The sequence below is a fragment of the Anolis sagrei genome, chromosome 3 (genome assembly GCF_037176765.1).
Source record: "Anolis sagrei isolate rAnoSag1 chromosome 3, rAnoSag1.mat, whole genome shotgun sequence".
Taxonomy (NCBI): Eukaryota; Metazoa; Chordata; class Lepidosauria; order Squamata; family Dactyloidae; genus Anolis; species Anolis sagrei.
The window spans coordinates 159,666,537-159,680,509 of NC_090023.1; the positions used below are offsets into that span (position 1 = coordinate 159,666,537).

At 41.3% G+C, this 13,973-nt stretch overlaps 1 protein-coding gene across 1 annotated transcript; it reads right to left on the minus strand.

The window, feature by feature from the left end:
- Positions 1 to 502: 502 nt before the first annotated feature.
- ADIRF (adipogenesis regulatory factor) lies at positions 503 to 10,152 on the minus strand. Its single transcript, XM_060766846.2, has 3 exons — positions 10,001 to 10,152; positions 4,271 to 4,333; positions 503 to 1,375 (listed from the first exon to the last, which is right to left on the minus strand). Exons 1-3 carry the CDS (start codon positions 10,059 to 10,061, stop codon positions 1,269 to 1,271), a joined length of 231 nt encoding a protein of 76 aa, XP_060622829.1. The 5' UTR covers positions 10,062 to 10,152; the 3' UTR covers positions 503 to 1,268.
- Between the last annotated feature and the right edge of the window lie 3,821 nt (positions 10,153 to 13,973).

The following is a 13,973-nucleotide window of genomic DNA, read 5'->3' on the forward strand; positions in this document are numbered from 1 at the left end:
TTTGTTGGTTGAGGCTAGGTTAGGGGACAGACAGCAATGAAGAGTGACTTTGGCATCCTCTACATTTGCACCGTCTGCAGTTTTGAAATGGCTACAGTTGGAAAATCATTCCAACTGCAGCAGCGTAACGTCTCTGCAGATTTAACATTAATTTTCAGACAGTCAGCAACAGAACCATCTGTTCAAAGATAAAACACAAACTTCCAAAGCCATCATGATTTAACAACTTGCGCAAACTGCACACAAAGAAGTGTTTGTGTGTGCCTTCAAGTCAACTGTCGACTTCTAGCGATCCATAAAGGTTTTTTCTTAGGCAGAGGTGGTTTGGCCAATTCTTTCATCTGAAATATAGGACTTGGATTATTGTAGACTTTTTGGGCTATATGGCCATGTTCTAGAAGCATTCTCTCCTGACATTTCACCTGCATCTATGGCAAGCATCCTCAGAGGTTGTGAGGATGCTTGCCATAGATGCAGGCGAAACGTCAGGAGAAAATGCTTCTAGAACATGGCCATATAGCCCAAAAAACCTACAACAATCCAGTGATTCCGGCCTTGAAAGCCTTTGACAATACATTAATATAGGATTTGTTGTTGGTCTCCCATCTAAGTACTAAGAGTTGATATCACTGGGCATCCACTGCCTTTATTGTATTTCGACCACATGCAAAAAGGGCAAGCTGGCTATATCAATACACTCAAAAAAGATCTCAAAAACAGACATAGTTTGGGGATGTCTGCAGTTTCTCAACTGGGTGACCTTCTTAGTTTCATGCTGCCCTCCAGATATTGTTGGACTGCAAGGTCCAGTAGCCCTATTCAGAATAGCCAATAGTGAGGAATGCTGGGAGTTGTAGTCCAACCACCTCTGTTGGGAAGGCCATATTATTTTCTCCTTTGCTTTGTTCTGACGTCTCATCTGTACTTTAAAAATGAAGGGAGGGGGATAAAAACATCTTAATGGGGTGATGAATTTGTTTTATGGTCATTATCATTAGACCAGAGAGATGATCATTCAGCAAATCCTCCTACAGTTGCAAGTGATGAAGGACCGCGCGCTGTTGGTCAGTGGATCATGAAGATGTTGTCATCTTCTGGAGGTTGTACACAATCTTTTTCTTTTCTTTTCAGAAAGTACACCAATTAAAATGAACATAAAAGAAGAATATATTCCACATTTTATGCAAAGATAATGATTATAATAGAAGCGGAAGAGGGAAACGCAGGTCTAGAGTTGCTCAGCTATATTTATCTAGTGATAGCTATCCTCATTTCTTAAGTCCAATTTTTTTCTCAAGGCCAGATATGGCGTTTGCTGCTTCTCCCGTTGCTTTGTCGACACCTTCTTGAACCCTCTTGCAAGTCTGGTCCACAGCTGAAAAGGAAAGAAAGATCATTTTTGTGGTATAGACCTGTTGTGTTTGTGTGTGTGGTTTATAAAAACATGAATCCAGCTTTCCTAATATTGGGTGGCCTAGTTGCTGACAACAACCTGCTATATTTCATTTCAGTGTAATATTGACCACACACACACACACTTCGTGCTTCAACATGCATAGTTTGTTAGTGGTGTCCCTAAGCAACATTGTTCTGAAAAGAATAAGGTAATAATGGAACAGAACATGGGAAGATTCTGCTGGACACAAGAAAATGGTGCCTTGTTGCTTGGTTTTGCTGGGGAAAGTGTTCATTTATACCAGTTGCTACTACGGTTGAGTTCAAGTTCAGAGTCTGGAAACGTTATATAAAGAAATCAGAGTTTGAGTTTTAATTATGTACCAACGATGAACATTACATTGGTAAAATATATAAACCATTGTTAAGTTTATTTATTTACAGTATTTATATTCTGCCCTTCTATTCAGGGGACTCAGGGCGGATTACAATGTACATATACGTGGCAAACATTCAATACCATAGACACACAACATATATAGATAGACACAGAGGCAATTTAACATTCCAGCTTTTCTTGAGGGTATTCTGGCCACCAGGGGAGCTGTCCCTTCACCGACCATTTGTGACACTGATGAAGTACTTTCTCATTCTTTGCATGCTTGCTGGGGGGGGGGGGGAGGGATCTTAGTTGTAGTTACTTTTATTTCTATTTCTTTTTCAATTTGTATCAGTAATTTTATAATATTTTTTGTTAAGAAAAATTATAAAAACACTATGAAAAACATAAAAAACTTTGATAGAAAACATGAACATATCTAGAAATCCTGTTTATCTAGAGCGGTGGTTCTCAACTTGTGGGTCCCCAGGTGTTTTGGCCTACAACTCCCAGAAATCCCAGCCAGTTTACTAGCTGTTAGGATTTCTGGGAGTTGAAGGCCAAAACATCTGGGGACCCACAGGTTGAGAACCATTGATCTAGAACAGTGGTTCTCAACCTGGGGTCCCCAGATGTTTTTGGCCTTCAACTCCCAGAAATCCTAACAGCTGGTAAACTGACTGGGATTTCTGGGAGTTGTAGGCCAAAAACATCTGGGGACCCCAGGTTGAGAACCATTTATCTAGAACCTTAAATTATCAAAATCTGGTTGATTCAACTTTGAGCATAGTACTGTTGTATTGTTAGTTTAGCACTGCAGCATTTTTTAGTATTGTTTGCGAGTTTTTTTTATTTTTCATACCTCTGTATGTAATTTTCCGTTCTAACCATACTTTTGTGTTCTTATTACCTGAGGTTTTAATGCCATGATTTGGTAATTATATAATTTATTTAATGTATATTGCAGTTGTATGCTTTTATATGAAGGTTCTCAACCTGTGGGTCACCGGAAGTTTCAGCCTTCAAATCCCAGAAATCCTAACAGCTGGTAAATTGGCTGGGATTTCTGGGAGTTGTAAGCCAAAACACTTGGGGACGCACAGGTTGAGAACCACTAGTCTAGGTCTTCTGTGATGATCTAGCAGAAGCCATCTATTTCAATGAAGTTTGCTATTATCCATAGTAAGTTCAGGAAAGTATCCACTGCAGGTACAGGAGTCATATCATATACAAGACATTTTCATGTAAAGCCTGTTAGTCTATCCAGCCCACTAGGGTTGTTTTTCTGGACTTCTTGGCACAGCCCTTAGTGATTCTTGCGCCTCATCTAAGATTTTTTTTCATGTGCTCTGCCCAGGAAGTATAGCTTGAGCAGATGTCTCTTAGGCACTAAGGATTATGGACAAGCATTACAAATCAAACAGGCAGTGACTCTACTTCTCCCAACCCAGCACTTCCTGATGTCTTGGTTAGAACCTCTGTCAGTAAAGTGTTGGGGCTTGCAGATCAACACATCTGGAGGAGACAATGACAGGTCTGAGATCCCCAGTTTCTCCCCAGTGCATATCTAATAATAATAATAATAATAATAATAATAATAATAATAATAATATAATAAACCTTTATTTGTACCCCGTTACCATCTCCCGAAGGACTCGGTGCGGCTTACAAGAGGCTGAGTCCAAATACAACAATAAAACAACAACAACAACACAATAACTCAAAAAACAAAGCAATAGCAAAGAATAGCAATACATTAACAACATCCAATGACGCAGTTAAAATAATGGCCGGGCCAAATGTAATAATTAAAATTAAAAATGCTGGGCATGACAAGGTGAGGTGTTTGGAGGGGGATGGGCATGCAGATATCCTGAATCTCTAATAAAGTGCATTGGGACATAATGCTAGGAGTTTCCTTATTCTGGAAAGGCACACTGGAACAACCACATTTTCAAGCTCCTCCTAAAGATAGCTAGCGATGGGGCCTGCCTGATATCCTTAGGGAGAGAGTTCCAGAGACGAGGGGCCACCACCGAGAAGGCCCTATCACGCGTCCCCACCAGTCGCGCTTGCGATGCCGGTGGGATCGTGAGCAGGGCCTCTCCAGATGAACGAGGAGATCGTGTGGGTTCGTACACAGAGATGCGGTCATGCAGGTAGGCGGGTCCCAAACCGTGTAGGGCTTTGTAGGTAAGCACCTGCACCTTGAATTGGGACCGGAAAATGAAAGGCAGCCAGTGGAGCTCCTTAAACAGGAGGGTTGACCTCTCTCTGTAAGGAGCACCAGTTAACAACCTGGCCGCCATCCGTTGGACCAATTGAAATTTCCGGGCCGTTTTCAAGGGCAGCCCCATGTAGAGTGCATTACAGTAGTCCAACCTGGAAGTGACTAAGGCATGGACTTGCTTCTGTTTGTGTTATGGCTTGAGTACAAATGGTTGAATTTGTTCTTTTAGCATGCCCAGTTTAAACCACAGCTTATTTCTCTCATACCTTTCTGGCCTGCCTCCGAAACTTGGTTCATGCCTTGCTGTGTGGCCTTTCCCAGACTGTTTGCTGAAATCAGGAAAAACAAGATTTGTTAGTTGTCCAACGTGGGTCAAGAAGTCAGAAGTACAGTTAGAGAGTGGGGGTAAAAAGAAAACAATAGATGAGACCTGTTCAAATTGTGACTCAAACGAATTAAACAACATTAAAACAGGCACAACTAAACTGATCACACAACCCATTAGTTGTTAATTGTGATGTGCCATGTGAACCACCTGGTTCTGCCAAAAGATGCATGGTACTCAGACCGGGAAAGCAAAAGGGTGGTGAGGTATTTTTTAGCTAAACAGCAAATGTATGGCATGTATTGAAATGTATTGAAATGTATGGCATGCAGCTGAACCTAATTTACTTTCGTAACCCAAATTAAATAATGGGCAGGCCCAGTTTGACTGTTTCTCATGCATGAACTAAAAAAAGACTTTCCTTGGTGTCTCTTGAGATGCTTTCTCTTTTTAGTTCTGGAGGAGATGCATTTTAAAAGGAAACGTACAGTCTCCTGCCAGGTCATAACAAATTGGAGTAAGAAACCTCATCATACTGAGATCCAAATCTGTGGAGCAGTGGGGAGAAACGATTGCTCTATGTCAGGCCCGTAGCCAGGATTTCGTTTCGGGGGGAGGGGCTAAAAAAATTTCAGGGGGGGTTTCGGGGGGGCTGAGTTTCGGGGGGGGGGGCTGAGTCTGAGTGAAAGAGGGTCTAGCCTAGCAAACCTTTTGTATCATTACCCCAATACCCCCATGCATATGGGATATATTGAGTATGGTCATCAGATCATGATATGAATAAACATAACAGTTTAAATAGCACCAGTAAGGCCTTTTCGTGAACCACCATGAGAATTTCGGGGGGGGGGGGGGCTGAAGCCCCTCAAGCCCCCCCCCCCCCCCCCCCCCCGGCTACATGCCTGCTCTATGTGCTGTATCACCTGCAGCACCTCTTACCTCATCCTAAAGGGGGGAAACGTTGCCACGGACTTCTTCCATTCTTCTCTATGGAACACGGGAATCCTCCAGTGTTCCCAGGGAAGCATCCTAGCATGCTGTCGGGATGCTTCCTCTAGGGCAGGGGTCCTCAAACTAAGGCCCGAGGGCCAGATATGGCCCTCCAAGGTCTTTACCTGGCCCTCACTCAAGTTCAACGTAAGTGTGAAATGACTTGAAAGCATACAACAACAACAACAATTCTATCTCATCAGTCAAAAGCAAGCCCAAACTTCCCATTGAAATACTAATAAATTTATATTTGTTAAAATTGTTCTTCATTTTAATTATTGTATTGTTTTTAAGTGTTTTTTTTGCACTACAAATAAGATATGTGCAGTGTGCATAGGAATTCATGCATGTATTGTAATCTGGCCCTCCAACAGTTTGAAGGACTGTGGCCCGGCCCTCTGTTTAAAAAGTTCGAAGACCCCTGCTCTAGGGAGACCCACTAGAAGTTGCCTTACGTTGTGTGATGGTGAATGGCAGGATCTGTGGAGAAAGCATCCTGGCAGCATTAAGAAAGCAACTGAAGCTCTGCTCAACCCCCCTATGTCCAACTGGGTGTGTTACTAAACTGAGCTGTGCCTGAAATCCATCTCAGTCCTACGATGTACCCAGGCTGCCACCTGTATGCAGAAGGCATCGTAGGACTGAGATGGATATCACACCATCACTCAGCCAGGTGGTGTGATAAGAGAGATGTTTTTCATATTGTATGTACATACTCAGCACTCTCTCTCAAAGAACATCTTGTTAGTGTCAGCTGATGTGTGGTGGATAACATTATCATTTAAAGCTACCATGTCTCTTAAGTATGTTAAAATGTGAGTATGGCCATGTGACCCACAAGCCTGACCATGACACAGCTCTGAATGATGGTGTGTCATGGAGGAGCTGTGTCATGATCAGGCTTGAGGGTCACATGGCCATACTCACATTTTAACATACTTAAGAGACATGGTAGCTTTAAATGATAATGTTATCCACCACACATCAGCTGACACTAACAAGATGTTCTTTGAGAGAGAGTGCTGAGTATGTACATACAATATGAAAAACATCTCTCTTATCACACCACCTGGCTGAGTGATGGTGACCTAACAGATAAGCGGCATTTAAGGACATGAATTAGATTGTTTTTCAACATGGATATTTTCTTCTTTTTTGTGGAAAGACAGTGACTTTTTAAGCACTGGATTAGGTATAAAATTTATTTATTTATTTATTTATTTAGAGTTTTTATAACCCGGTCTTCTTGACCTCTGGAGAGGGACTCAGGCCGGCTAACAACAGAGGATTCAATACAATAAGATAAAACAATATACACAATATACACAGTCCAACTATATATATATATATATATATATATATATATATATATATATATCCCCTGCCACACGTTGCTGTGGCCCAGACTGTGTATATGTGTTTTGTGTGTGTGTATGAATGTGTGTATGTTTGTGTATATGTATATATATGTATGTTTGTGTATATATGTGGTTTTGTGCATGCATTGTAATTTTTGTTCTTTTGGCTTTTTAAGTCCCTTCTGCTGTGTTTTTCAATGTTTTTATGAGTAATGGTCACTTGTTGGCCTGATAAGTGTATTGTGTCCAAATTTGGTGTCAATTCGTCCCGTTATGTTAATCCCACAAACAAACATTGCATTTTTATTTAAATAGATATATGCACACACACACACACACACGACTTTGGTTTTTAGGCTTGTTCCTGGGTTAATTTGGGGTGTGAATTCAGAAAATGGTATTGGATAGACCAAATCAGCTCTAGTTTATTAGGTATAGTTATCATGGTTTTCTATGGCCAAGCAGATGGTAGATGGCAAATGGTCCATATCTTAAAAACTAGAACTGATATAGGAACACTGGTGCCATTTTTTGAATCAGCATGTCAAATATACCCAGAAACAGGTCTGACATTAGAGGCACCAAAATGTGTATATCCAGTGTTATCATTCAGTCTTGGGATAAGCACATTGGCAGCTAGGTCATTACGGTAGTAGATCTACTTTCAATTTAATCTGTATTTCAAAGGCTCACTCCAAAGTGTTGAAGCCCATCCTAAGAATAGGTTCAGTACCATGGATAGTTTTGTTAAAATTCACACTGAAACCAAGAATGGATTTACTGCCCCACTGACACCAAAGTTACTAGCTGGGACGGTAGCCCTCCAGATTTTGCTAGACTGTTTTCTCCTGCAGTTTAACACACATATATGTCTCATTAATGCTACATGTATTTTCCAGAACTTAGGAAAGGATCACAACTCTCAGATACTCATTCCAGCATGACCACTAGCTATGAGGTTTGGGGAATTCTTGAAGCTGTACTTCCCCAAAAAGTAACATTTCCAAGCTCTGCTGTCTAATGGCTATTCCAATATAAGGCATCTCTGGTAGGATGCAGATACCTTGCAATCCAGTTGCTTCAGTAGCCAGACTAATATAAGGGAAGCCTAATGGGTCACACCAAATGTCTATCTAGTCCAGTGATTCTCAACCTGGGGTCCACAGATGTTTTTTGGCCTTCAACTCCCAGAAATCCTAACAGCTGGGAAACTGGCTGGGATTTCTGGGAATTGTAGGCCAAAAACATCTGGTGACCCCAGGTTGAGAACCACTGGTCTAGTCCATCATCCTATTCTCCATAGTGACCAGCTGCCTATGGGAAGTTTGTGGCCAAGCCATGAGTGCCCTATTTCACTCATTGTTTATTTATTTATTAATAGCTGTACCCGCCATGCATTGCTGTGGCCAACCTTCCCTCCCTCTTTCTCTTCTTCTTTTTCTCTCTCCTTCCTTTCCTTTTTTTCTTTCCTTCTCTCCTTCCTCCCTTCTCTTCCTCTTCCCTTCCTTCTCCCCCTTTTCTTTCCCTTCCTCTTTCTCCCTGTTCTTCCTTCTCTGCCTATTCTTGGACTGCAACTCCCAGCAGTCCACCTGATCTATCTACCTACCTACCTATCTATCTCTATCTAATCTATCTATTGGGAGGATTGGTGGGAGTTGCAGTCTAGGTATTGGAAATTGGAAATATGCAGGGATTGGGATGCTCTCAAAGAAATCCAAGGAGAAGAAAGTTTGCATCTTGGAAGCAGTGCATTTGTATCATCCTTCTCTCCTAAAGGGACTGGTCTAGGGGATGCTGGGAGCTGTAGTCCGGAAGAGAGTGTGGATATGCTGTTGTATGTTTTGTTTGCCAGAGGAGTTGTTTTTGCACATGCGCTGTAGTGACTTTTTGCTTTTAAAGTCCCTTCTGCTGTGTTTTTTGTGTTTTTATGAGTGATGGTCACTCATTGGCCTGATAGGTGTATTGTGTCCAAATTTGGTGTCAATTCGTCCAGTGGTTTTTGAGTTATGTTAATCCCACAAACTAACATTACATTTTTATTTATATAGATTTATTTACTCCATTTATACCTTACCCTTCTCATCCCTGAAGGGAACTCAGAGCAACCTTACAAAATAGCCAGCAATTCAATGCCATAAATGATATACAGTAAAAAAATAAACAGTTACATTAAAAGCAAAAACATTAAACAACACAATAAAAAAGCTATTATTAAAAAAATAATGTTGCTTCCCAGTAACTGGTATTTGGTGGAATGCTACCTCTACACATAGTGGTCCTCACCATAACTTTTGAACAACAAAAGCCCAATTTTCTATTAATGCATCTGAAGCCCCTTTTAAAGCCACTTTAGTTGTCCATAATCACATCTTATGGCAGCTTTATTTTATTTTTATTTATTTTTTTGTTGTGTCAGGAGCAACTTGAGAAACTGCAATTCGCTTCTGGTGTGGAGAATTGGCCATCTGCAAGGACGTTGCTCAGGGGATGCTTGGATGAATTGATGTTTTTATTATCCTTGTGGGAGGCTTCTCTCATGTCCCCGCATGAGGAGCTGGAGCTGATAGGAGCTCATCCATCCCTCCCTGGATTCGAACCTGCGACCAGTCCTGCTGGCACAAGGGTTTAACCCACTACGCCACCGGGGTCTCCAGTGCTCTTATGGCAGTGAAGTCAATGTGATATAATGAATAGACCAGAGCTCTTGTATTCCCTTTGAATCTGAAATGAAGAAATCTACAACTTGAGGTCTTGTGGATTCAATTGACTTCATTAGATGCATCTTATCTTCCATCTTCATTTTGTATCTTATGAAGTAGACTGAGTAATGCTACAAACTTATTTAAGTCTCAATGCAGTAGGCTTAGCATGGGGATATCCACGTTTGAATTGTTGAAACTCATTTATTTATTTCTTAAACATCTCCCTACATATGGAAACCATGAAGTAGTGCCACGATATTAGGGACTGACCTATGTGTACTATATTACCTGTCCTGCAGTCTTTCAGATAGCCTGATACCCTCCGTTGTGATGTAAGAACTTGTGCCATCAAAGTAGGAGTCAATTACCGGTCCAGCAAGCCTCTGTATTTAGGATGCTGGCACCCATTTTGCTTTTTGTCTCATGTGGTAAAATACCTTTTTCCAGTTCTCATTAACATACATACATTTCAGTTCATAACACTACCTCCTGCAGGTTCAACTGACATCAAGCAGGGAAAACTTGATTCTCCTGAATGTATCAACAAGTCCTGAGAACCAATTTTTTCATTGGATTTCTAATATTAAAACGAAAGAGTAAAATGTTGAAAATGTTTCTTACCAGCATCATGCATTGTGCGCTCTGCTTGTTGAGCAAATCCCTGGATATTCTTGCCAGACATGCTTGCTTCCAACAGCTTTAGTCCTTAAGCCAATAAATCAATGGGCACTTCTTAAACATAGGTAGTTTTTTATACATGCCAAAGTCCCACCCTGATGCACACCTGGCATTTATTTGAAATGGGTGGAGCACCTCGATAGCTTAATTTTTTAGCTTAATGCGCACTGATATTTTGATTTTTTACCTTTCTCAGAGAGATGATCTATTTTATTTAACATGCCCTTTCTGCATCGCTGACATATTTCACATGATTTCTGGATAATTTCTGAATGGAAAATAACTGAACAAACACCTGGCATGGCAGCTTGGGGCAACAAAAATGCACCCTTGCCTCTTAATATCTGGGCTTGGCGTGCCTAGTAGAAGAGGCACAACAAATCGCATTCCGATCTATATGTGTTTTGATTCAAACATGCAGAACTTATGAAATGAATGAATATAACTTGGGTGAACCCTTTGGCCTAAATCAGCCAAAGGGAGCGGTCAACCCCCTGTTTAAGGAGCTCCATTGGCTGCCATTTATTTTCCTGTCCCAATTCAAGGTGCAGGTTATCACCTATAAAGCCGTAAATGGTTTGGGACTCTCCTACCTTCGTGACCGTATCTCCTTCCAAAACCCGCCCAATCCCGTCAATCTTTGGGGGAGGTCCTCCTTTCGCCCTTTCCTCTTGTTACATCCCGAATAGATTACTGCAACGCGCTCTACATGGGGTTGCCTTTGAAGACTGTTCGGAAACTTCAATTAGTCCAACGGGTGGCGGCTAGATTACTCACCGGAGCATCATACAGGGAGCATACCACCCCCCTGTTATGTCAGCTCCACTGGCTGCCAATCCAGTTCCAAGCACAATTCAATTGTTGGGCATCAAATTGTGCCTTTTGTAAGCCACCCTGAGTCCCCCCCTAGAGGGTTGAGAAGGGCGGGGTAGAAGCACTCCAAATAAATAAATAAATAAATAAATAATGACTTGTGGGAACGAGGGAGAGAGCCTTCTCCGCTGTGGCCCCCCAAGTCTAGAACTCACTGCCTGGTGAGAAAGATCTCAAAACTTGGTTTTTCCATTGTGCCTTTGGAGAGTGATATGATACTCCCTTTTGTTGTTCCTCTCATAAGGTTTGTTCTCTTATTGCCCTTTATATTGCACTTTTCGCTCCCTATTTGAAAGCCTGTCTCCACTACGTCTCCTACTTCTCTTTCACCCGTATCTCATCCTGAGTTTTTATCATTTTAACTTGTTCAGGTGGCCCACCCTTGGGATTGATTTTACATTGTATTTAATTTGTGCTATTTTTATTGTATTCTTATGTTTTTATTGATTTAATTGTATTTTGTGTGTTGTTGTTGTACGGGTACAACTGTACCAGGAGCTCTAATTTTGTTTGCTTTGCATTGAATGTTTGTTGTAGTCCTAAGTTTCAGGAACTCTGCAGATAGGTGGCTTCTTTTGGCTGCAATCATAGAGCAAGCCACCTGTCAATTATAGTTAGATTCCCTGGTCCTGCCCCCTTTTTGGGTTTTAGAGGGAATAGGAGCCATTTTGGGTTCAGTCCACACAGAGAAGCTTTTCATGCAGGACATAATACCAAGAGCTCCTGTAGAAAGCTTCGTCTTCCACAGCTTGGCCGGGGAGAAAGGTCCCATAGCTTGATCGAGGATTATACAGCCTTACAGTTCCTTTGCTGAAGGACTTCAGTCAGCCATCACGGAAACCTGAGTTCTTTTCCCCCTGGAGGTCTAAAAAGATCTGCTTGATAAGGGTCACTCGCGTACCAGGTGCAGGGGCTCCACGCCAACAGAGGCAAAGACAAGACTGCCCAGATTAGAAATTAAGGATTTCCCCATTAGTTACAGTTATGAAGATAGTGCCTGTTCCCTGTGGACAATATTGAGAGAGAGCCAATAGACTGTTAAGAAAACCTTAAAGTACCTGTTTGTTTTCATTAATAAAGAATTTTGTTGAACCTTTAAGCAATCTAAAGACTCTGTTTTAAGGAAATCCAAAGGCCTTTAATCTGAGGCAGCCCTGGCGTCCCGTTGGGCACACAGAATGTATGTCCTGTCTACAGTCTTATGCACAGGCCCAGCGTGCGACAGCACAGTTGTTTTGGTTTTATTTTACTGTACTGTACTATTGGGCTTGGCCTCATGTAAGCCACCCCGAGTCCCCTTTGGGAAGATGGTGGCCGGGTATAAATAAAGATTATTATTATTATTATTATTATTATTATTATTATTATTATTAACTCTCAAGTGGAGTAGATCTCTTGAGTCGATTACTGAATGATATGTCAATTCTTAATTAAATCCCATTGGTTAAATGTATTGGCTCTAGTTGGAGCATGCCATTGAATGTAGGTCATTGTTTCTTGCTTTCAGTTCTATATTTAAAGGGTTTTCAGAGGATAATCTTCTATTTGAAAGTTCCTTAAACCCTATATGGTTCTGGCCCAGCTTACTTGTCTGAACGTATCTCCTTCTACATTCCACCACGTAGTTTAAGATCAACTGGGAAGGCCCAGCAGCTTCACAAACATGTCTGGTGGGGATGAGGGTTAGGGTTAGGGCCTTCTCGGTCGTGACCCCCCGCCTGTGGAATTTGCTCCCCAGTAAGATCAGGTCGGCTTCTTCCCTCCTTTCCTTTAGGAAAAAAAACCTGAAATCATGGTTTTGGAACCAGGCCTTTGGCTAGCAGGCATGATAGCACTTTGGACATCGAACTGGACTGTATAACTGTGATAATAATGGAAATGACTATATGACTGTGATAATAATGTTTAATTGTTTTTAATCTATTGTTCTATTTATTGTTAATATTGCTGTTATTCGTTATATTTGTGGCATCGAATTATTGCCACTGTAAGCCACTCTGAGTCCGCCCTCCTCCCCCCGGAGTTGAGAAGAACGAGGTAGAAATGTTGTAAAAAATAAAATAAAAAAATACATAAATCAAAGGGCAGAAACAGCCTTGAAGATCCCAATCAACAGTAAACAACAGGCCAACAGGCTCAGCAAACAACCAATAACAGCCTTTCCAACTATGGTAAGATGTATTTCTTTACAAACTATAGCAACCACTGCTACATGTGTTTGCCTTGTAAGGTGGTCCTCTAAACAGACACTTCCAAAGTAGCATTTGGAGATCTACTGCCATCGTGAAAATGTCCAGTGTTTTCCTTATTTATTTCTAGATAACCATGAATAATATAAAATAAATGTCAACCCCCAGGTGTTTAGAATTGTTTGAATATCTTCAGGTTATTATACTAAAACATGAATATCTGTCGAAACTGCACTGAGAAAACCACACAGGAGAAAGTATAGATCGGACTCATTCCAAAACAGAGAGAAATGTGGAAACATCTTGTCTAGATCAGTTTCGAACTTTGAACTTTTTCCCCATCTACAAAGGCCCCAAACTTGGAAGAAATTTGGATAAAATGGGGGAGGTGGCTAGAAACCAGAGACTGAAATTGCACACTTGATCATGGGACTGCATGAAAACCATGCGATAAAAAGATTTGTATGCAATCTGATATCAGGCGCTGCTACGGAACTACAGTATGCTCCCCCCCCCCAAAAAACCCCAAGACTTCCTTGTTTTATGCTGATGTAGATTGCTCCCTAACCCTAACACATATCCTCATTTTAAAATCCCAAAACAGCTGATGAGAGATGTTAACAGATGGAGTCACATATGCACAGATGGCTAAATGGAAGCTTGAGAGGAAAGCAGTTCCCATGAGAACTTTTTCCAACCATTCCTTTGCTCTTATATTTCTGAAAGGAAACAGAGCTTGAATTTACACAGTAGGCAAGTGACTCCACAGGGAAACAGGGTTCAAGAGGACAAATCTAAAGGCTCCAGGAGGACAAGGAGAGATGATGACTGGAAATCTGTTTGTGTACACTTTA